General features: G+C 34.2%; 1 protein-coding gene across 2 annotated transcripts in view; it reads left to right on the top strand.

The window, feature by feature from the left end:
• SH3GLB1 (SH3 domain containing GRB2 like, endophilin B1) overlaps positions 1–22,957 on the top strand; it is a 31,795-nt gene extending 8,838 nt beyond the window's left edge. Inside the window, exons 2-9 of one of the 2 annotated variants that reach the window (XM_074376071.1) lie at positions 282–423; positions 3,140–3,268; positions 5,396–5,529; positions 6,460–6,552; positions 15,856–15,945; positions 16,348–16,448; positions 21,903–22,128; positions 22,506–22,957. In XM_074376071.1, coding sequence (XP_074232172.1) covers positions 282–423; positions 3,140–3,268; positions 5,396–5,529; positions 6,460–6,552; positions 15,856–15,945; positions 16,348–16,448; positions 21,903–22,128; positions 22,506–22,613 — 1,023 coding nt within the window. In that variant the 3' untranslated portion in view covers positions 22,614–22,957. Of the gene's footprint in view, positions 1–281; positions 424–3,139; positions 3,269–5,395; positions 5,530–6,459; positions 6,553–15,855; positions 15,946–16,347; positions 16,452–21,902; positions 22,129–22,505 lie in introns of both variants that reach the window. The other variant, XM_074376070.1, reaches the window with a different exon arrangement.
• Positions 22,958–23,325: the final 368 nt, after the last annotated feature.

The raw sequence follows: 23,325 nt of genomic DNA, 5'->3' as shown, positions 1-23,325 counted from the left end.
TGTATATACAGGGCAGTATGCTGAACTTTCTATAGCATTCACACCAGACATTTTAGCAGAACTAAGGAGCTCTATTAACTATGGGATAGGATTATCCTAAGTGCCACAAAGGAGGTATGGATAAACTACCAGAGGGACAAAAAAAGTGGCATTCATACGCGACAGTTTACAATTATATGTCCAGGGTTGTTTGGATTTGAGTTTTCTTTTTAATTATTGATATAATTCCTAAAATGTATTTGGGGTATATTTAATTTTTTTTAATGTGTAATCAATAACAGTTCACAGAAGAAAAGCTTGGCCAGGCAGAGAAGACAGAATTGGATGCTCACTTAGAGAACCTCCTTAGCAAAGCTGAATGTACCAAAATATGGACAGAAAAAATAATGAAACAAACTGAAGTGTTATTGCAGCCAAATCCAAGTAAGAAACTTTTTACCTTTTGTGTACGTTATTGACTAATCCTATTAAAAGGCACTGTTAATAGATTTTTAAATGTTGGGGTTCTTTTTAAGTTTTAATGTCTATTGGAAAACATTTTTTGATTATGCCTTTGGAGTCTAGTTATTTTGTATGTGTGTGTTTTGTGAAGAGGGTGACATACACTTCGTTGTGTACCCTCTAACAAATTGACAAATAACGTTTTTCAGACCTTTGTAGAATCCCCTTGAAAGCTCAATTTCAGGCAACAACTTTGAATTTGAAGAGTTGTGAAGGACTGCAAAGATAAATTAATCTTCCTTTCTCAACCAGGGAAGAATTATCCCTAAATAATTAAGGAAAAATTGTATAAAAACTTAGTTGCCAACTATTTATGTGAAGTTTTATTTTTACATAAATTATTCCATTTGATTTTCAGACAACATGGTAAGGCTTTTCAGGTCACCTAACTCAATAACCTTCCAAATAAGGTATACAATGATTGTTTATTAAAACTCACAAGTTAGCCATTTTGTTCAATGTGGCATATCTAATTAAAAGTGGAACTTGAACTAGAACCAGGTGTATTTACATATAAATAACTATATATGTATGAATATACATGGGAAAACCCAGCCTTTCGCTGAGCTTTACATATCAAAACTGAAGGACAAAGGCAGCAGTAACAACGCCTGCTCTCCTTCCCCTTGCCCCTCAATGTTACTGTGACCATGTTGTGAAATGCTTTCAGTAACTTTCAGGTACTAATTTAAAGTTCCAAGCTTTAAACTTTGTTGCTATTACATAAACCTCAAGGACTGTACAAAATATTCGTAATTCTTTGCCATTTTAGTTAAATTGTGGTGATTTTTTAAAATAGTCCTTTTACACTTTGAGTGAGGCCTGTTGTCTTTGGATGCCACGTGTTATTTCTTACTCATTTAAGGCTACTTAAATTACATACCATGGTGCCTAAAAGAAAAGAAAGAAAGAAAAAAAAAAGGAAAGAAATTAGTAGATGTTTTTTCTTTTGTTCTTTGCTCTATCCATATTTCCCTCAAATATGTAGTCTATTCTACAGTATGTTTTTGTGAGTGGCAGATCAGCTCACTGGTGAACGGGAATGGTATCAGTGGAAAGAAGTTACAGTGGCTTATATAAAATTTTGCATTACTGTTTTAAGTCTGAAGTAGAAACAGAATTATTTTTGTGTTTTATTTGTGCTCTCATTGTAAAGTTAACAGATTTTGAGAGAAAAGACCCAACCTTTTTTTTCCTATAAGCCTGTTACTTTTAGTGTATGATTTTCCAGAACCTAGGGTTTTTCAGAAATATATATTGCATTGTAGATTAATTGCCTGCATTTTTTGCTAAGATTTTATTATGGCCTGTTGATGCCCTGGTGAAATGAAACCTTTATTTTAAATACACCAATTTTTTAACTGAATGAAATCAACATGGGATTCAACTTTAAACTTTAGATTAAATAGGTAGACAAGCAGCAAAGATAAGAATCACTCTCACAATCAGAAAATGAAATTCTTAAATCTAGTTAACATCTTCTGAGTGGTTATGTTTTTAACTGATTCATTTTGGTTTTTACTAATATAAAAGTTTTTTAAATTCCTCCTTAAAAACTCTTCTGATGCTGCAGCAGAGTTTACCACAAAAGCAAGTATTTTTCCAACAGCCTATTTTATGTATTATAATTAACACTTTTGCCGATACCTGGAGTGTTTCTGTTAGTGGTTCAGCTTCTTTTTGATATTTGCAATACATTATGTGAGACTTTCTCTTGTGGAGGAATTCTGTAAGGTGCTTAGAAGGAACCTGTATAACTTACTTCTTTTTGGATTGTAATTTTAATTTATGTGTATGTTTAATCATCATTTCTGGTAACGTTGACTTTTTTCTCATTTGTCTCTGAAATACCTTATTGTTAGGCAGCAATGTAAATGTAAATTTCTTAAATATTATTGTAACCAAGTGTTTATTTGGATTTTACCAATGTTTTTTCCTTCCCATTTATGCTAATTTCTATTACTGCTTTTAACTTTTTGTATTTTAAACTTATTTTTAATGGTGAAATTTTTTAAGTGACTACATGCTCAGATATTTATATACTTGAAGCTTAATTAAATAAAATTAAGCCAAGGGATCATATTGCTAATCTCTGTAGACTATTCCAAGCCTGGATTGTTCATTTCCTTAAACTCCCAATATTTAGTCCCTAGGAGGGAGAACTGAGTATGTGAGCAAACAAAAGCACAATAATAGCATCAAAAGTATGTGAGTCTTTTGGTTCTTTAGGTGCCTTATAGGCATATTTTTATAGCTGGAAATCCCTGATTTTAAAATTGTGAACATACATTAAAAGTTAGACACTATATGAATGGGGCAGAGGCAAATTCACTAGATAGTAAATGAATACCAATCCTTTTCTGGAACTTAAAATCCTATAAAATACTCATAATAGTTTTACTATATTTTAAAATATTTTTGTGCCAAAATATTTTATCAGATTTCTAAAATACAAATTTCTTAGAGCTATATACTACTCTAACATACAAATGAAAAAAATTATATATTAAGATATGTACTAAAAAGCATGCTAATTTCATATTTATTTCATAAGGTGATAAATGGCTAATAGATCAAAACAATCTTTTAAATAGTTTTGCTTTTTAAAATCATTGGTAATTTGAAACATTCCTCCTAGATGCCAGGATAGAAGAATTTGTTTATGAGAAACTGGATAGAAAAGCTCCAAGTCGTATAAACAACCCGGAACTTTTGGGACAATATATGATTGATGCAGGGACTGAGTTTGGCCCAGGAACAGCTTATGGTAAGTGAAAGGCAAAAAGGTCTGCTAAGAGATGGCTGTCAGTAGTAAAAATCCACAAGTAAAGGTATCCTTAACATTTACCTAATATTAGGAAGATCAATTTACAAAATCAAAATTTTCATGTTAAAATTTTGGATAAAGTGAGCACTATAGGTGATCACTAAATAAGTACAATTGAATATTTAATGTATTTAAGATACGTTATTCTGAGAATGTACATTATCTTTTAGGTCTAAAAAGTCAAATTCTTCACTTGTATTTCCATTGAATCCTGCAGCACCTCTGTTGTACTTATGATATATTGCAATTTGTTGATATATGTCTCCTCTGGTTTTTGTTGTTGTTTTTTTAAGCTTTCTTGAGGACTTACTTATTTCTGTAATAAAACACCTGGCACATACTAAGTGTTTGAACAAATCACTAGCGCTTTCATTACATAACTAATAAAAGTACCACAAAAATGTTAACAGTAGTTATCTCTGGATGTTTGGGTGACATTTTATTTCTATTTTCCTCATAGTTTAAATTTTCTATAATCATATTTTACAGTTATGCTAGCTTTGCTAGTTACTATAGTGACTCTTTAAATGGATAACTCTGAAGCTCAGTTATACATCATTATCCCTCAAATCTAATTTTCTCAGAACATAAGGCTATTTCATATTTATATGGCTTCTTTTTCCTTTTGTTCATGACTAAAATAATTCTTCTTATTAAGACTTCCATGGGAGATTGGTCCTTATTTGGATTTGAAATGATAGGTAAATTAAATGATTTTCTACACATACAGTCCTGATTTATGAAAGAGCTCAAAAATTCTGAGACTAAATGAACTTTAGGTTTTAGTAGTCTTTATGTCAAAAGGAAATAACCTAAGTATTGTGTAATGAATGCCATTAATTCCTTGACTGGCTACGTATAGATGTGTAACTTTGAATCTTACATTGTGTTCTTCAAAATGTAATTCTTTCAGAAGTCTGAAAATGCTTAAAATTTCTATAGTTTTATTTCTAGATTTTATCTATCAATTTTAGAAAAACCTAATACATTTAACAGACTTGTTATCAGCTGCTTGTATCAGACTCAGATGCTGGTGTCACAGAGACCCAAGCCGAAGGCCAAGTAGAGCATGAACATTTGCTTCTAAGTTTTTTCCTTTTTAGTCTGCTTAATCTGTTTGCACATCTGATAATTCCATTGAATGTACCCTGATTATTGGAATTGAGCTCTGTGAATCTATTTATTAGTAACTGATAATAGCTAACAATTGAGTATTTCAGGCATTGGGCTAAGTACTGTATAATAAATAGATTTATTCAGTAAATCCTCACTTAAATCCTACTTGTAATGTAAATTCTGATATCTGTGTAAAGACAAGGAAACTGAGTCTTAGAGAGGTTATGTAATTCATCCATGATCACACAGCTAGTAATTCAAATGTAGATCTGTATCCAGAAATTGAGCTCTTAACTATTACGTTATATTACTACCTCCCTTAGCAGTCAGCTCTAATCTCAGTCTAACATGGAGGCATTAAGATCCACAGAACTAGAGACTATTAAAGGTAGAACTAGATGGAGAAACAGTCATGTGGTTGGTTCTCTTTCTTTTAGTCTGTTTTCCACTGAACTTGTCCTATTCAAATGTTAGGGTATATGTGCTATAAAACATGGATTTTTTTTAACTTAAGATGCAAATATATACTATTTATAGACACTTGAGATAAGTGCATAAATATAGAAACAGAAAAATTTTTGATTTCATCTATTTACTAACATATTTTAAGCATTATACTCTTACAGAACATACCCACGCTATTTGAGCTGTGACCATAAATATTTTTTAGTATATCTGTCCTCTTTTGCCCCATTGGTAGAATTGGTACAATTAACTATGATAAGGATTTCATCTTTGTCATTTTCATTTAGATATTTATAATCTTAAGTTTACTTTCGAAGTAAAACCACCTTAACTACAGTTAATTTTATTTGACTTTTACTTAAGTAAACAAGTAACAGCTAACTTTAAAGTAGATCAAATTGCTAATTTATCTTAACATGATTTTATATTCTGACATTACCAGATAATGGTTAAAAAAAAAAAAACAAAAACTTTTTTCCTTTGCAGGTAATGCCCTTATTAAATGTGGAGAAACACAAAAACGAATTGGAACTGCAGACAGAGAGCTGATACAAACATCAGCCTTAAATTTCCTCACTCCTTTAAGAAACTTTATAGAAGGAGATTACAAAACAATTGCTGTGAGTTGGAAAAGGTTCATTTTTTACTAAAATAATTTAGATACATATTTATAGTTTTTAATGAATAATCTGCCCTCTTGTTAATGACTTTGTAGATGTATTAGGCTTTCTTTCCAGTGTAGTTTGTTTTTTAAGTGATGGAGAGGAGATTTAGGTGGATATATTTTTCCTAAGATTTTTGCCAAGACTGCTCTTTATTGTGAATACTACTTCAAATTTAATTTGCAGATTTCCTATTACAAAACACTGTAGAAACTAAATATGTTTACAGTGAATTTGTCTCTGAATGAAAAGTAGTTGGCCTGAGATAAAGGAAAAACCACAAAGATAAAATATGATTGAAAAAATACTAGATTGTCAACAGGATGAAATTTGATATGTGAAATCTAACAGTTAATAAAGCAAACAGGGAATTCTTTTAAACTTACCTGTTATAAAGGAGCTTTGCCCTGGGGCCCCTGCCTCTTTCACCAAAGGCACTTTCTAGCTTGTCTGTAACAGACTGAAACAGCTCCTGCACCTGAGCACCACTAACATTGTAGGCTGAATAATTCTTTGCTCTAGAAGCTATACTGCATCGTAGGATGGTTAGCAGCATCCCTGGCTTCTACCCAGTAAATGCCAGTAACATCCCTCCCCCTGGTTGTGACAGTCAAGAAGATAATTACCAGATGTGCCCTGGGGGCAAAAATCACAAAATATTAAAAGTAATATTCCTTTGTTTCTACCAGATATCTAGAATGTCTGTCATTTTAAAATTGGAAATAGTGAGAAAAAGGAGTCAGGAAACCTGAATGGCCACTTTATAGCCATCTGTAGTCATAGGTCTTTGCTTATCAGATGATTCATTTGAAATAATACTTTAAATGTACTTGTTCCTCCTGGATTTTAGTGTCATTAGACTTTTATTTTTCTTTCCTATATTTATAGAAAGAAAGAAAACTATTACAAAATAAGAGACTGGATTTGGATGCTGCAAAAACCAGACTAAAAAAGGCAAAAGCTGCAGAAACAAGAGCTTCAGTAAGTAGTGTTTTTTACTAGAAAACCATTTTAGGTTAATAACTTTAAAACTTATAAAAGATTTTATGCAAACTACAGTCTGTCATTAAGACTATAATATGACTTTAGTGTACTGTTTTTGTGTTTTTAAACAAACTTAATGATCAGAACTTGTTCAGTGCAAAGTAGTCATATCAAGAGGCAATAGTCTTTCAGTGATATACCTGTTGCTAAAAAAAAATTACAAGAGCTCCTAAAGCTGTGTAATGCTTTTTAAATAATAATGATGATGGCAAGTAAGTCTTTTGGAGAAAGATTTATTATATTTGAAATAGAAAAACAAGTAGTAATTAAGGAGAAAATGAATTGTTTCAGAATGCTTGTATGTAGATTCAAAATTAGATGACTCTCTTTCCACATATGACTCAAACTGACTAAAGGAACTGTCACCAAGAATAGTTCCAAACCATTCAGACAGTGGCAGCATGGAGTCTCAAGTGGCTGTTTCGAAAGGGAGGAAATCCATTTGGATAAATAAGTTGTTATATTTTTCCTAAAATCAACCTAGGAATAGTTTTTTAAAACTGAATGGGTATATAGTAAGTATAGTAATTCAATGATTTATATATATATATATATAAAAATATATATATACATACACACACATATATGTGTATATGTATATATACACACACATATATTATAACTTTAAAGATTTTTATAAGCTTGTTTAATGTAATATTTATACTGTTTATGTCTCTTTTTCATAGTTAGAAGAGATTAATCAGACTTGAATTGGAACACCTCTAAGGCAGTACAATATAAATAAGTCTGAATTTATTAGAGGAAGCCAACAAGTTCATTCTTAATTTGAGCTAAGGGATATGTTTTGTTAAGAGACATGACATTCCCACTGCCTTCTGTTCCCAACTCACTACCACTATTACCATCAAGAATCATTGCTTTAGGAGCACATCACCACAGTGTTGGTAGAAGTCTATTGTGGCTCTCTTGTCTTGGGAAAGAAAAGGTTGAGACTTGGTTTAGAGTGGAAATTTAAAACTGGTAACTTGGTATTGGACAGTGATGTCTTTTGAAATACCCCAACACCTTATATAAGCAGAATAAGTTATTTTCTTCTAGACAGTTCCCCTTTTGGAGATTCTGTATTAGCTATTGCTAAAGAAGAGCCATCTTAACAAGACATCAATTTCAAAATCTCTGGCTAATTCACCTCAGAATTTATCATGACATCATCATAAAGAACAGCCCAACTTCCCTAAACAGGCTTTTTGCAGAATCAGAACTTTAAAATGAACATTGTAGGTGCAAGAGACTAAATTAGGATATAAATTTCTAAGTTGCTAATAATAAACTTATATAGTAAAATAAGAATTGGTTTTTAAGATACTAATTTCATAATCAGGAAAAATGTTATATGAGGATCATCTGGAAATAAATATTTGAACTAGACCAGAGTCTCTTTATTTGAAATGCTTACCATACGCCCAGTGATTGTGGAAAAAGAATACCTACTGTCAAGTGTCAGTGCAACACTTCCTTTAACGAGCAGTTACAGAATAATGGTGGTCTGCTTTTTCACTTGTAAAAGTGCCAGAAAGTTTATAGATTTAATACTATACAAGGTCTTACTATTATGCTAAATTATTTTACCACTGCTATTAAAATGTGTAAGAACCAAACATCATAGTAGACAAATTTTGATATATATAGAAAAGATCTTGACAGTTCTTCTGTGCCATGTATTGTTGAGGACAGAATTTTTTCCATGAGAATTTACATTTAAAATAAAAATGAAAGATTATACAAGTGACTTTTTTCAACAATTTTATTTATACACAGCTTTTCTAGAATGTATAGATTGCATAAAACAAAATTGAACTATTACCAAATATTTAATAATGTTAGTCCAGACAAAAATACACATTTTCTGATTTTAGTTGTGTTCCTTCCCTCTAGAAAATAAGCTTGTTTTTCTTCAAACTTTATAGCAGTAAGTCTGAAATACTTTGGAAAGGAAAAATCCTCTTAATTTGTTGTTACATAAAGCCTTGAGGCATGCCTATATTTTGTGATTTTTTTTTCCCTTTTTTCTGTATTTCTCTTCCATTTACTTGAATACAGAAGAATTGGAAACACTTGGAGTTTGTGTTTGCTTTTTTTTCTTTTTGACACATTCCCTGCTTCTAGTTGGCAGCTGAAGAGGTTACTCAAACCTCAGACTTCTTTGATTTCACTTCTTTATAAATTTTCTCAGATTGTTTTATGACTAGTTATTCCTATGCAAGTAAGGTTTGGAACCTGTGCATATTAGCACTTAAAAAAAATTCATTTACTAGTTTCCTGTGACCTGTTTTTAAATTCTAGATTTACTGAACGCTAAGTTTTTACAAGGTGCTTTGCTGAGGAGGAGTTCATATATAAGTAATGCAAAATCTCTCCTGCCCTCGGTTTACAATCTAGTATAGTAGATCGAATCTTTTGGTGATTTAGCCCTATCAGTAAAATATTATTCCTGTATTCAATATTCTACTTGACTAATTTGTTTTATTAGGCAGCATGTTGAAGAATGGTAAAGCAACATCCAAGCCATTTCTCAAAAACGTAACAATTGAGCAGAAAAGAGAAAACCTACTTGAATATTTTACAGTGAACAAAAGTACAGTTTTGAAAATAGTATAAAACTCCCATCAGAGAAGCAAAAACAAATATAGCTTCTGCATTTAAATTTTAAGGCATTGACATTTGTTAAACTTGTCTTAATCTTATGTAAACTTTTAAAAAATTATTTTGGAGTATTGTTAATGGGAAGAAGAAAAATCATCTGATTTCAAAGCTCTCTGATATTGAGAGGCTTAGACCTCTATTACTTTTGGGTATCCAAACATGATGGAAAATACATCTTCAGGTAGCATAACAAATGTGTCCCTCTGCCCAATTAATTAAGCATTTCCACAGTAGCTATGTCTTTAATCTGTAAACTGAGTGAACTTTAACGTACACATATTAGAATTTAAAGTTTGTTAAAAATACAAGAATTGACACGCCTTTCATGTTTCTTCAGGGTATGCCAAGATCTGGCTGAGGCGGACTGAAAGACAATATGGTTGAAAGCATCATACATTAATAAAATAGAAGTGATCTTTAAATAGGGAAATTTTGGGTAGGCTGAAGGGCTTCCATAGGTGAAAATTTGAATGAAAATTTAGATCACCATGGCAGTTTTTAAAGTGATGCAGTTTCCCTAAATGATTCTAATTTAAAATCAAGCATCAACCGTGTTTTTTATCTTTGAAAATTTGAAACTTTTGAAAAAATGGAATAGGCACCACTACATGAAATACCATAGTTGGATTTTTTTTTTTAAGTAGAAAACCATTTTATCAGCTCTTTTAATACTAGTTTGTGTGTTCTTTATTGTGCAGAAGTAACTTGTTTCACTGTGTTCATTGGTATAATGTGTTCTTTGTCTCTTACCTATGCACTTAAGCAACTAAACTCAGCTCGCCTTGAAGGAGATAACATTATGGTAAATTTCTCTTACATGCTCAACTTCCTGCATGTAAAATGGCTGAAGGTTTGTTGGCCTATTGTGTTTTCTACATCTTGAATAAAGTGCCTTCTCTTGCTATTATCTGCATGTAAAAGTCTAAAGTAATTGAAGCCATGCATTCATTAGTCTAACAAAAAACACAGAGAATACTAGCTGAAGTAATATTGGAACTTGAAGAAAAGAAATTGTGTGTTCTAATTGCCAAGTATATCAGCTATGCCAAATTCAGATTGTAAAAATCTGAATTTGTACATAAATATATAATGCCATTTCTACAGGATAAAAGATGTTAGTGTAGCTGACACTTAATATTTTCACTTTTGGCAAAGAAAATTATCAAAATTAACTTAGAGAAATGTATAAGATATACAAATTTACTTCGTTTCTCAATACCTTTAATGTTTACTTTAATTTTCACCCAAACTTAAGATCAAATTCATTTCTTCTGCAATTCCAGGCCAAGACAAGTGGTTTACGTAAGTTTGTAGTGTTGAGGCCTATCCAGTGCTAATTCACTCACCAAAGTTACAGAATAGTGATAGCCTTGAGCAAGAATTGGGAATAAGAATTGTTCTATAGTATCCTTTGTGTATTATTGAGCTTGATTTGAGAAAATTTTTGAGATGTTAGGAATTTTTAATTTTTTAACAAAATAGAAATTAGTAAAATCTGAACATAGCCCCAGAACTCATAAATGTTAGCCAGTAAAGATTTATAGATACAGTGTTTGATGTGATACTCCTGGGTGTATTACTTTCATAGAGGGAGCACAGAATCTGCAGTATTAAGTAATAAATAACTGGCAGTACTTATTTGTTGAATCAATTGAATGCTTTTATTTCTTAAGTACTGAACTAAAAAGAGGGGGGGAACTATGTAATGGGAATAGTTACTGTACAGACTACGTAAAATACATTTTTTTTAACTGCTATAATTATTGGAGCCCTGGCTAAATTAAGGCTTTCCTTAGATAGCAAGAGAATGCATTCGTTTATTTTCATTGTCCTATCTGTATGTAGATAATTGAAAAGTGTGAGGCTGTTTCAGTTAATTGGTAAACAGTGTTTAAATCATACATTTTTTTCATCTTAGGTAAAAATATCTTAAACAATTAGCAAGACTTTGTTTCATTTATTAGGCATTTGTTTTACCACTTAATGTCATCTACTTACAGTAAGATGTACTTAACTCTGGTCATTTTAAGCTCGTAATATTTCAAGTTTATTGTGCCCTCCCTCCCAAATGGCTGTATCAACATTCAGTGTCCATTTGTCCTTGCTTTATTTTAACTTCCTATAATTGTAGAATGTTGGGCCTAAATGAGAAACTAGAAATCACTTAATCTAAACCTCTCACTTTACTGATGAGAAAACTAGATCTAAGAGGGGTTAACTATTCCTAGTTTTGGAAAACTTAACTAATTTATAGAATTAGTGTAAGATTCAAAACTCAATAGTATTGATACATGTGAAGGCGTGCTTTCACAGCACAGTAAGCTCTAATGATTTAGTTATTACTGTATTTAACCTGTTAATGTGATTCTAGAAAAGGGGAGTATACCATTTGAATTAAAATACTCACATTTTTCTATACGAAGTTGTAGAAAATGTTAAATTCCAACTTTCTTTCATGCTCTATATTTTTCTCTAATTTTTAATGCTGGCTAGATTTGGGCAGAGGAAGTGACAAAAGTAAGTAAATTATTAAACTACAGAATTATGAAACAAGAGCTTAATTGTCTTTTCATTCAGTAAATATTTATTGGGCAACAACCAATGGGGCCAGTCAGTCTTTGTTACCGTATCTTATAAAAATCTGAAGATTAAGATGAAAAGCTCCGGTCTGTTTGGCTAGCAGTAGTTCCACGAAGCGGCCAGTAGAACAGTGCTGCAGAGGTGTGGTTTGCACGCACCCTGATCAAGACTGGACACATGTTATATAAGTGGTGATCTTTACAAAGCCTTGCCAGAAGACAGCTTTTAAATACTTAGTTTATTCATATGATAATTATGTAGAATGTAGTTCACACCATGTCCTGTATCTTCAGAGAACTGAATGTATCATGTCACACAAATGAATTTTCTAGGTGATGGAAGCTCGTTCTCTCCAGCACCAAAGCTAATTTTTCTGTCATTTTAGTGAAAATATTTGTAAAAAGTTAAATACAGGATGACATGTATTTAATTCCATTTATAGTTATGGTCATTTTATGAATATCCATTATTGTGCTGTGTGACAATTGGATCCATTCTTTGTTTTTGAAGTACATTGTCTCCTCCCTCGGTGTCAGTCTGTTACTTTTAGGAGCTGTGCGTATTCCTGCTACTACCAGTCCCTCTGCCTGTGCTCCCATTTCTAATACTCTCTTGGCTGGGAAGGCAAATAACCAAGCAAGTTTAAGGAATAAAATTATGATTTTAGTACAGATTTGTTTCAAGTGCTGTTTGAGGTCTTCAGAAGCATTTTCATTTGTTTCTCATGTTCAGGCCTACCAGAATCTGACCTTGAGATGAGGCCAGTGCTGGGGATTGAAGGCAGGTGGTAATTGGGCCCCTGACTATTAAATAGTTTTACAAACTTTTAACTTCTATTTTCTGACCTTGTATGATTGCTGACTATACACAGTATTGTTTCGTGCATAGCTTATGGAGCTATGGATTCCATGACTTGGAAATCCAATGTGAGGTTCTTTTTTTTTTTTTTTATTTTTTTTAATGAAGTATAGTCAGTTTACAGTATGTCAGTTTCTGGTGTACAGCCAGTGTGAGATTCTTGATTCTTGTTTTTAATGCCCTCATCCTCCTTTGTGGAATCCATTCATCAGCTTAGTTGTGATTACACACTGGCCTCTGATTTCTTCCTGAGCCTTCTAGCATGAAAAGGGGGCAGAGTAACATAGGAGAGAGTGTAGGCTGATCAAGAAAACCAGGGTCTCCTCTGCTTTGGTTAGCATACAGGTACACCAAAAAATTTCTTGATTTGACTCTGCAGTCTCTACAAGTTTGGAAAATAGTTGATATAATGGAAAGAAACTCATGGAACTAATATTTACATTATTATGTTTGTATATGTGAAAAAAACTTAAAATATATCAAAATGGGTTTGGGGAGTTTTTTTTTTCTTCTATACTTCTCACTTCTGTCATTTTTATAATTTAAAAATGTATAATTTTAAAACTTCATATTTCTGGAATATTTTAAGATTTAAGCCCCTAGAAGATGTAGGTAACACTGACCAAGATTGTCATAGCAAAGTGCCTCAGAAGCTTGACAGAATTTCTGGCTTATGGTTACCTAGTCCTCGTGTAACAACAAACCAACAAATTCTTGCCCTTTTTCCAAGTTATGTCATAAAAGAACTTTCCATGCTTCTCTAACCCGAGATATGCTGTCATACACTGTAGATCAGTTAGCTGAGCGACAGTATTCCCAAGCAGTAGAAGGTCTTCTCCCTAGACCTCGATGTCTTAGCTGTAAAATCAAGTCAAGGAATGAGCTCTTCTGGAGGACAGAATAGAAACTCTTTAAATTCATTGTCCTTCTCTCTCCCCTTATTATCTGTCTTTCTAGTAAGAATTATTTTCTTCCTAAGTAAGTTGGGTATGCTGAACCTTATTTCAGCTACCTCAGCCTCTCAGATTAATTGATCAATTACATGCGTCAGAAGTAGAGATGGTTTGGGGCGTTAGACTGTGTGCAACCACCCCAAACATGCATTGAAACTTGTTCAAGAAATGAGATTGGTTTCCCTCCTGTCATTTACCTTTCCTAAATATAAAGTCTAGATTGTACAGAAGAATGACTTCCTTGGCTTTGTAAAATGGTGCTTTGTTCACAATTAAGTAGTTTAAATTTTGCTCAAACATAGAAGACTGATTCCTTATCCTTAATGAGATCATTTTATATTTTTTATTCAGCGTTCTTAGCTTTAAAATATTATTTCCATTTCAGACTCAAACTTCCTGGTCACTTTTAATCTGCTACCTGGGTTACTTGCTTTTGCCTTATACAGAAACACTCATTTAGTAGGCTTTCCTGCCATTTCTACTAAAGGCCGTTAAATCAGATTGTACCTTCACAATCAAACCTACGTGGAATTAGCCTCAGTTATTTCTGAAGTGCATTTATTTTTGGTTTGCTTATGGTTACTTCTATCAGTCAAAACCTTTATACCAAGCAGAACAGTAAACAGTGCAAATGTAACACTTAAGTGATTGGTTTTCTTCAACACTTTTTTTAGGGAAAACATTGACTCTTTTATTCTCCTGGGACTTTTTTCTGCTACGTACTAGCTACCAGATGAAGCTAACTTCAGCCCTATAATCAAAGCACCATGTATTCTAATTTTGGTTAATAAGTAAATTTAATTTTAACTCTTGACTTATTGAATAATTCAAGCTTATTTTCATAAGTCCAGTCTAGTGGTCCATTCTTGGTCCTCTCTGTCAGGTCTTTAGCCAATGGGATGAGACTGATTATAGCAAATGGTTCTCTCTTTTTTGCTGCTGCTTCATTATTGACTGCTTCTAGGTTAACTATTGCCACCAAACGGTGAAGGAGAACAAGAGGGGTGTGAAAGGAATAAATTTAGACTCTTTTTCTATATTTACTATAGTCTTGAAAATACTGTAATTATTTGCATGAGAGGGGGAAGCAACTGATCCTGGAGAGGTAGTAGAAAATATCATTATAATGATATTATCACCAATAATAATTAGCAGTGGGGGATAAGCCAACTATTTTGAATGACCTTTGAGATACTATTTTTTCCTCCTCACTACCAGTCACTCTAGCTAAAAGTTTGAGAAGGTGTTTTTTGCAAGTATTTACTATTTTTAGATCATACTGATTTTTTTTTTTTTGAGTGAATTGTTTTGTACTCACACTAAACCTGTATCAGATGGTTGAAGCTAGTAGTGGTGTGCTATTATACACACCTTTTTCTAGCTCTAAGATCAGTGACTTCACCATGGTAGCTTGAAATCAGCTCTGGTGGGAGTACTTATACCATGAAAATCAGCACATTAGAGCTTTTTTCCTCCCTGGAAAGCCAGTTTACCTGCACACCGTTGATTGAATGAGGCCATGATCAACTTGCAGAAAAACCCTAGCTTATCTTATAGATAATATTTCTGTTTAAGATGTAGTTTATGCAAAGGTTGAAAAGAAAACATATTAAAAATATACATAGGACAAAAAAATCCTTTGAAGGAACCTGAGAACCATGTCCCTAGAGACAAGTATATGGATAACTTAGCACAAAAGTTTAAATCCTAGTGTCATTCTGAAGTTCTTTTATTTGAAATTGAAGGCTATTTTTAACTCCAAAATAAAGTTAACTATAGTAATAATTGAGAATTTTTTTAAATACTGTTTTATATGTAAACGATAATCTTTTAAGATTTTGTAAAATGTTAAAATTTAGCAAAATTTCTACTAAAAAATGTATGAAAATGTATTAACTGTCCCATAGTAGTTTTCCTAGGCTTTTTTGTCATTGTCATATGTCATTAAGCTTTGGCATTAATAGAGTCAAGTCAGGAATCAGTGAGTAATCAGTTCTGTCTAGATTCAGTAACTTAGAAAAGCTAGTATCTAGAAACCAAGGACCAGTTTAGATACAAAGCAGAATCAGGGAATTGCCGATTATTATTTGGGGTTTGTTTGGGAGATTTTTTAACTGTCTAAATGCATGTTCATAAGATGGACTAAGTCCTCTACTGAAATTCTAAAACTGTGTTTCAATTTAAGTCTGAACAGGAATTAAGAATAACTCAAAGTGAATTTGATCGTCAAGCAGAGATTACCAGGCTTCTGCTCGAGGGGATCAGCAGCACACATGTGAGTGTTCATTCATTGGAAATTCATTCGAAACAAAAGACTGATAGTCCTAGGGAAATTCTGGGAGAGAAAACCGAACTTCCTTTTCAGTCATTTATCAAAGATACTTAAATGGTGGTACTTTCCAAGATATACGAAGAAATATTTTAAATTTTTGTTCACACCTCATCGCCTAGTTCTCCCACCATCATCATATCCATTTGTTGTGAGGTTTTTTTGTTTGTTTTTGTTAAACAGTTTGTTACTACAAACTGTAACCAAGGTTAATCTTAAAAAGCCTTGTAGTAGAATGCTGGATACTGATGATTTGCCTTGAGTACAGGGTTGTGCTTTGTCTTCCCATAACGTTTGCCACTGTGAGTAGATTATAGAGCTAAGAGGTGACTGTCCCTTTCCTTACAGGCCCACCACCTCCGCTGTCTGAACGACTTTGTGGAAGCCCAGATGACCTACTACGCACAGTGTTACCAGTACATGCTAGACCTGCAGAAACAGCTGGGAAGGTGGTAATTTCCTTTTCGCAAATGAAACTCCTAATACGGGAAGAAGTTCAGGCTTTTTTCTTATGAACTAATAATGGAGGTGAAGATTAGAGGAATGAAAGGCTTTTGTTAGCTTGCTTAAAATCATATTTTTTTTTAAAGAAAGTGATTATCACTTCTGAGGAAACAAAAACATTTTGAGCTCTTTGGGCACAGAAGAATGTTAACAGGGATGAGGAGATAGTTTAAGTGAATACTTTTTAGTGCTATGTAAAGAAAGCGTAAAAGTGTTTGAGGTACACTTTTCTCTTGAATACCGTTGCAGTTAGTTGAGGAAGATATAGTTACATCGACATTTAGTTGCCCTTAGGGATAAACTAATTTTTATTTATTCCTCACTTGTTAAAAAGAAAAGATTTTAAAATATTCCGTAAAACCTCAAGCCGCTTGATTTTACTTTGAGTGTGGTAATATATTTTAAAGTAAAAGGACAGCATGTAAAGCACATAGCTCAATCATTCTTTCATCAAATATTTACTGAACACCTGTCATATCCAAGCACTGTTCTGTGCTCTAGGATTATATCAGCAAATAGAACAGGCAAAATTGCTTACCTTGTTGAGCTCACGTTGTAAGGTGACATTGAGAATACAGTGACATCCAGGACAAACGTGATTTCTGCTCTCACAACACTTAAAGTCTGAGTAGAAGAACAGGTCATGGTTGGACAGGCCATGTGGTAAGGAGAAAGATAAGCTCAGAGTACTATGAGAGATACCTATCTGTGACTCAGGCAGGTCTAGCAAAGACTCAAAGATGAAAATTACTTTAGTAGGAATAATCTAGATGAAGAAAGGGGCAGGGACGAATATTCCAGGCAGAGGGAAAAGATGTATATGAAAGGGCCAGAGGAAGGAGAGAGAGTGGCAAGTTCAGGGAACTGACGGTAGTTCATTCTGGTTGGCTAATAGTGCTCAAGTTAAGAATGGGACAGTGGATGAGGCTAGACTAGCGAAGCAGGGATATGTCATGAATGCCCTTTAAAGTAAGTATGGTAAGGAGTTTGAGATTTATGTAGTGGGGAACCATTAGAGCAGGGGAGCGATACTTAACATTTGAAGGTGTTGTGTCAAAAGAAGTTACTTCAATAAGGCAAAGAAAAAAAGTTTCCTCACTTGGGTGTTTCTTTCTGCACGTTAATCTTTCAAAACTAGACCTAGAACAAAATTAGGCAAATCCACAAAACCAACTTTAGATCTTAAAAATGAGTTGTAGCCTAACACCGCCGGTGACCCTAATGGGATTTACAGAAGTGTTTACGCTTCTGTGTATTTGAAGTTTTGTTACTGATAGTAATATCTAAATCATAACACGACTCTGTCCCCACATCATTGCAAGTGTTTTAAGCCCAAGAAGCCTTAGTACTTCCTGTCCACTTTGCCCTGATGCTCTAGGAATGCAGCAGAGGGGTTGCTGTTGGAACCATGCATTCTTGGCATTCTGCTTAAATCCACGCAAATGCTCGGTCATACATACATATATGCTCGGTCATACATACATATATTCTCAGCCATACAAACAGAATCTAGTCTTTGCTGCACTGAGGTAGGTGTTATTATCCATATACAGATAAGGAAACAGAAGCAATAGTCATAAGATTAGTAAATATATTTCATTTTTAAATAATTGGAAGGATTAACATATCAAGCAACTGTGGCAGTTGCTGGTGTAGGTAGACCTCCGTGGCTAAACAAAAGCTAATTACACTAGTAAATCTGAGAGTAAAATTCCATGGTTAGAGACTTTAAAAATCATGTGTGTGTGTATTTACACACGTATGTGAGGAGAGAGAGCTTTTATTCCCCCTTATCAGAAATGTATGTATTTAATCACTGCTGAGGAACTGAGTTCACTGAGGAAGGGATGCTAGAAAATGTCTTAACTCTAGAGTCAAACTTGAATTAGAAATTAGTTCTTTTTATCATTAGAACCCTTTTATTTATCAGAGAAGCATTTACTTTTAATTTTTTAGAATGCACTATTCTAAGTACCAATATATTGTAAATAAAATAGGTAAAATCCCTGCCTTCACATTGAGGAGTAGAGAGGAGTAGAAAATCAGTGTGAATTACGTAGTATATTAGAAGGTGATAAATGCTCTGGAGAAAAATACAGCCAGAAGGTACCTTGGCTAGGAGTAAAGGTTTGCAGCAGTCAGGGAAGACAGGTTTGGAAGATGTGGGGAAGCAAGGCATACAGACATCGGAGAGATGAGGATTGGGTACAGCAAGTGCAAAATCTCTGAAGCAGGAACACAGCTGCTGTGTTCAGGCAGCGGCGAGGAAGGCTTAGCTGCAGGTTAATCAAGGAAACAAGGAGCGAGGATATGCAGGCTTTGGAAGCCACTGTTTAGAATTTGGCCTTTACTCAGAGATAAGGAAGTCTCTGGAGGGTTTTGAGCTGAGGAGTGACTTGATTTGATTTTAGCCTTTAACAAGATCGTTCTTGCTGCTCTGTTGAGGTTAGATGTTGGAGCACATGAGTATAAGCTGACAGACCTGATCAGAGCCTGTTGCACTAAGTTGGTCAGTAACCCAGTCAGGAGATGACGGTGGCTCAGATCAGGGTGACTGTGGTAGATGTGTTGGAAGCGGTCAAACCCTGGGTGTATTTTAAAGGTAAAACAGCAGGATTTCCTGATGGACTTCCTGTATATGAGGCTTAGAGGTGTCAAGATTTACTGCAAGTATTTGGCCTGAGCAACTGAAAGAATGAAGTTTGGGTTAATTAAAATGAGGAATGCTGCAGGAAGAGCCAGTGGGGTTGGGGAGGCACGTCAGGTATACCAGGACCCCAGTTTTAGACATGTTTAGTTTGCAATATGAAACATCTAAGTGGAGATACCCAATTTTAGGATATATAAGTCTCGGAATTGGAGGGTGAATTAGAGATATAAATTAGAGTCATCAGCGTATCAAGGATATTTAAATCTGTGAGACTCGATAAAAGTACCAAGAGAGTAAGTGTAGGTAGAGAAAAGAAGGGGACCGCGGGCTGCGCACTGAAGTGCTGCGGCACAGCTAAGGAGCCGGCTGACGGGGGCGGGAGAGGGTGGGCAGCGAGCTGTAGGATGTAAACCAGGTGTGTGGCCTTGGAATAAACAGAGTGAGCGGAGTGATCCAGTGTGATCGCTGGATAGATCGAGTGAAATGACGCAGAGCAGGCAGCCTGAGGAGGAAGTGGGGTCCGGCTCACGTGGGTGCTTGTCTAAGACAGGAGAAATAAGAGCGCGTTTGTAAGCTGCCGAGAACGGTACGGTAAACGGAGAGTGTGTAATATTGGAAAGGAAGGGAAGAATTGATAATGTGCTATCCTTGAGAGGAAATTCTGTACACAGGTAGAAAAATTAACCTTAGGAGCATAGACAGTTCATCTGTAGGAAGAGGAGAGAGGACCAAAAGCATGGAAAAATCAGTTTCCTCATTGTTTTTTTCTCCTCTCAGTTAAAAAGGAAGCAACTCATCAGCTGATTATAAAGGCTAGGGGAGAATTGCTGGAATTTTGAGGATGGATGAAAAAGTGTATGAAATAGTCATCGGGAGAATGGAAAGCAGATGGACTAGAGAAATGTAGTGCAATTGTGGAGCAGCACCGTGGACCCACTTGAGGTTCCTACTCATTACCTGAATATGAGACCAGAAAACATGGCTTTGTATTTTTTTCCTGTCATAATAGATACATGGATACTGAGTAGGTAATTAGGCAGATTTTTACCAAATGAGTAGTATGAAATGAAGGGCATAGGATACAAAGGCATGCGAAAGGGGGTGAGTATGGTAATTAACCTTGGACACGAAGGGCATGTTGGTAGGACCATAGATGGTAGGTCTGTGGTAGGACCACAGATCCAGGATAGGCTTGTTGAAATTAGAGTACTGGGGAAAAAAAGATGATGGTCAGAGAGTGGGATGTTGGAGATTACGACTGTTGTAAGGGTTATAGTTTTTTGGAATTGATCTGGTCTAGATGAGACATTGGAAATGGGCGGGTGAACTAGAGTCAGGCACAGAATCACCAGAAGAGAAGGGTTCGGGGATCTGACGGGCCCTCAAGATGTTCGAAGAATCGTCCACAGGGATATTAAGATCACCAAGAATTAAGATATACTGTCGGTGAGCCAGGAGCTAAAGTCTAGAAATAAAGGGGAAAGAATGAGACATCTGTAGATGATTGCAACAAGAGATGAGAGTTAATATACGGTTGAATAACATGAAATTCAAAGATTGGGTAGGACTGGTTGGGGAGAAGAGCGTAAGAATGGCAGTGAGGAACATACAACTCCTACACCATCCATCTCTAGGCTCCATGATAAGAGGAGTGTGGGAGTTAAACACAAGCATGAGGGGGTGAATGGAAGGTGTAGGGAAGAGGTTAAGGATAAACCGAACTGTGCTGCTGGATGATTGGTTTCCAGATGGCACAGTGGTCATAAAGGAGGAAACTATTTTACCAAGGGGTGTGAATTTCACCCGTCCTACCAGGCATTTTACCTCATGGGTGTATTCAAATTTAAATATGAATTTTCATAGGAAATACTCAACCTTAGGAATGGTTGGATTAGAATGATTATAGGCCAGCCATTTTATGCTGTTTTCTATTTAGCATTAGAGAAACACTCGCCTTATAAGAAACTGAAAATTCTGATTATCTTTATACATAAGCACCTTGGTCATAGGAATTTCACTAATCTCTAATAAGCTTTTACTTTTCCCCTAAAAAATAGAAGACAGAATGAGCTTGTGACTTTGCCCTGTTCTCCCATTGAGTCTTCATTATGTTAATTATCAGTCATAACATATTATTTGAATGTCCATCTTCTCACTTGTCTGTATGTCCATAAAGGAATGGTATTGTTTCATCTTTATGTCTTCAGCTTGTGGTAGTGATGCTCATTTGAATGAACAGGAAAATGTGATTGGATCAGTTTTATGAGAAAGAGTTTGGCTATTAAATATTTCCCAAAGAATTAACTTGAGAAAACTTTACTCTTGTGATAGTATCTAACATTTAAGTAAGTTTTTTTATTGGTATTTTTATATAACAATTTGTAAAGAAAGGGAAAATAAAACATATTAATAAAACTTTTTTGGAAGTGTTATAAGGATAAACTCATTTTTTTCTGGAAAAAAATAGCCATTGTGTTTTAAAAAAAATTTTTTTTTAAGTTTATACTTGTAAAGACGGCTTTGAAACAAATTTTCAAGGATTTTATATTTGAAAACCACTTGCATTTTCTCTAGTGTAATTGGCCAAAGAGGGATAAACTAGACAGCACACTTTGTCATTAAAATAGTAACGTCTGTAAATCTTTATCCGAAGTGGAGGTTGGTAGAAGGTTTACACTGCCACCAAGTGGTGGTATTCAGGAACTTTAATCACTTGGAAATAGATAATTGACCATTTTCTTTTCAACAGTTTTCCATCTAATTATCATTGTAACAACAACCAGACTTCTGTGGCCCCTGCACCGTCTGCTTCATCAAATGTGATTGGTTCTTCTGCCTTAACTTCAGCAAGTGGCCTAGTCACCTCTCCTTCCAACCTCATTGACCTTAAGGAGTGCAGTGGCAGCAGGAAGGCCAGGGTTCTGTATGATTATGATGCTGCAAACAGTAGTGAATTATCTCTTCTGGCAGATGAGGTAAGTAATGTGGGTAAAAAAAGAAAATTTTATCATAGATTAACTTACCTTCCAGTATGACAAAATGCAAATTCCTTATTATTTGGAAATAATTTATTATGAATGTTTTTATAGATTGCAGATGGTTATATTAACATTTTATAAATTTTTATCTTTAACAAAATAGGACATCACAGAAATATTTAGAGCTTTTAACTGCTCAATAACTAAGATTTCTAAAACTATCTCTAATTAAATCCTTTCTTTCATCGAATTGATAATAATGTTTAAATTCTTAGATAGTGAATAATTTATAATTCAAACCAGTTAAATCTGATTAGTTTTCTGTGTACTTATTTCTTAACGTAGTTAATAACTGGAAGTATTTTACTTTGTAGGTGATCACTGTTTTCAGTGTCGTTGGAATGGATTCAGACTGGCTAATGGGGGAAAGGGGAAACCAGAAGGGCAGGGTGCCAATTACCTACTTAGAATTGCTCAATTAAATAGGTGGACTATGAAAAGACACACCGTATTTATGTACAATTAACTCTTAATAAAGCAGGTTTAAGTATCTTCCATGTCTTAAGAGACTGAAAAGAAAATACCAGCCATCAGAAACTGGCCTTTCTGCCAATAAAATTGCATGGTAAACATGTCATTACAGACTTTATGTTAGAGCTTTCATGCCAAGAATGTTTTCTTACAAAGTTCTCTTTCTACTGAGGTTTCACTAATAAGCAGCTTCTTCTTTTGAGCCCCAACTTAAAACAGGAGAACTGTTTTCTACTGGATTTTTCATTAATGGCAAGCTTTTTCTTTTATGTAAAATAAATTTATTGTGAATTGATTATCAGTGACTCATTTATTAGGTATAATTAATAGCCAAAGAATAAAGTTAAAGTTTGTTTTTAACTGTTGGTTTAAAAAGAACTCGAGGATATAAACCTCTTTTGTGAAGAATATAATGTTTCAAAATGTTTCCATAAACAGAAATGCAGTTATATGTTTACCTTGTTTTCCAAAAGACATTGAATGATTTCAATACTGTATTTCAGTGGGTTGTTTTGGTGTGTGTTGGAGGGGCAGGGGGTTGTTTCATTAAACACTACTGGTTTCTTTTAAATTTAAGAACAGTCCTCAACAAGTATTACCATATTTCTCTAGTATATTTGCAGTTAAGATTCTGAACTATCTGGGACAAGTTCAGTTCACTAA

This window comes from Camelus bactrianus, chromosome 13, assembly GCF_048773025.1.
Source record: "Camelus bactrianus isolate YW-2024 breed Bactrian camel chromosome 13, ASM4877302v1, whole genome shotgun sequence".
NCBI lineage: Eukaryota > Metazoa > Chordata > Mammalia > Artiodactyla > Camelidae > Camelus > Camelus bactrianus.
Note: the sequence above shows the minus strand (reverse complement) of the source record. Positions and strands in the feature narration are given on the sequence as shown.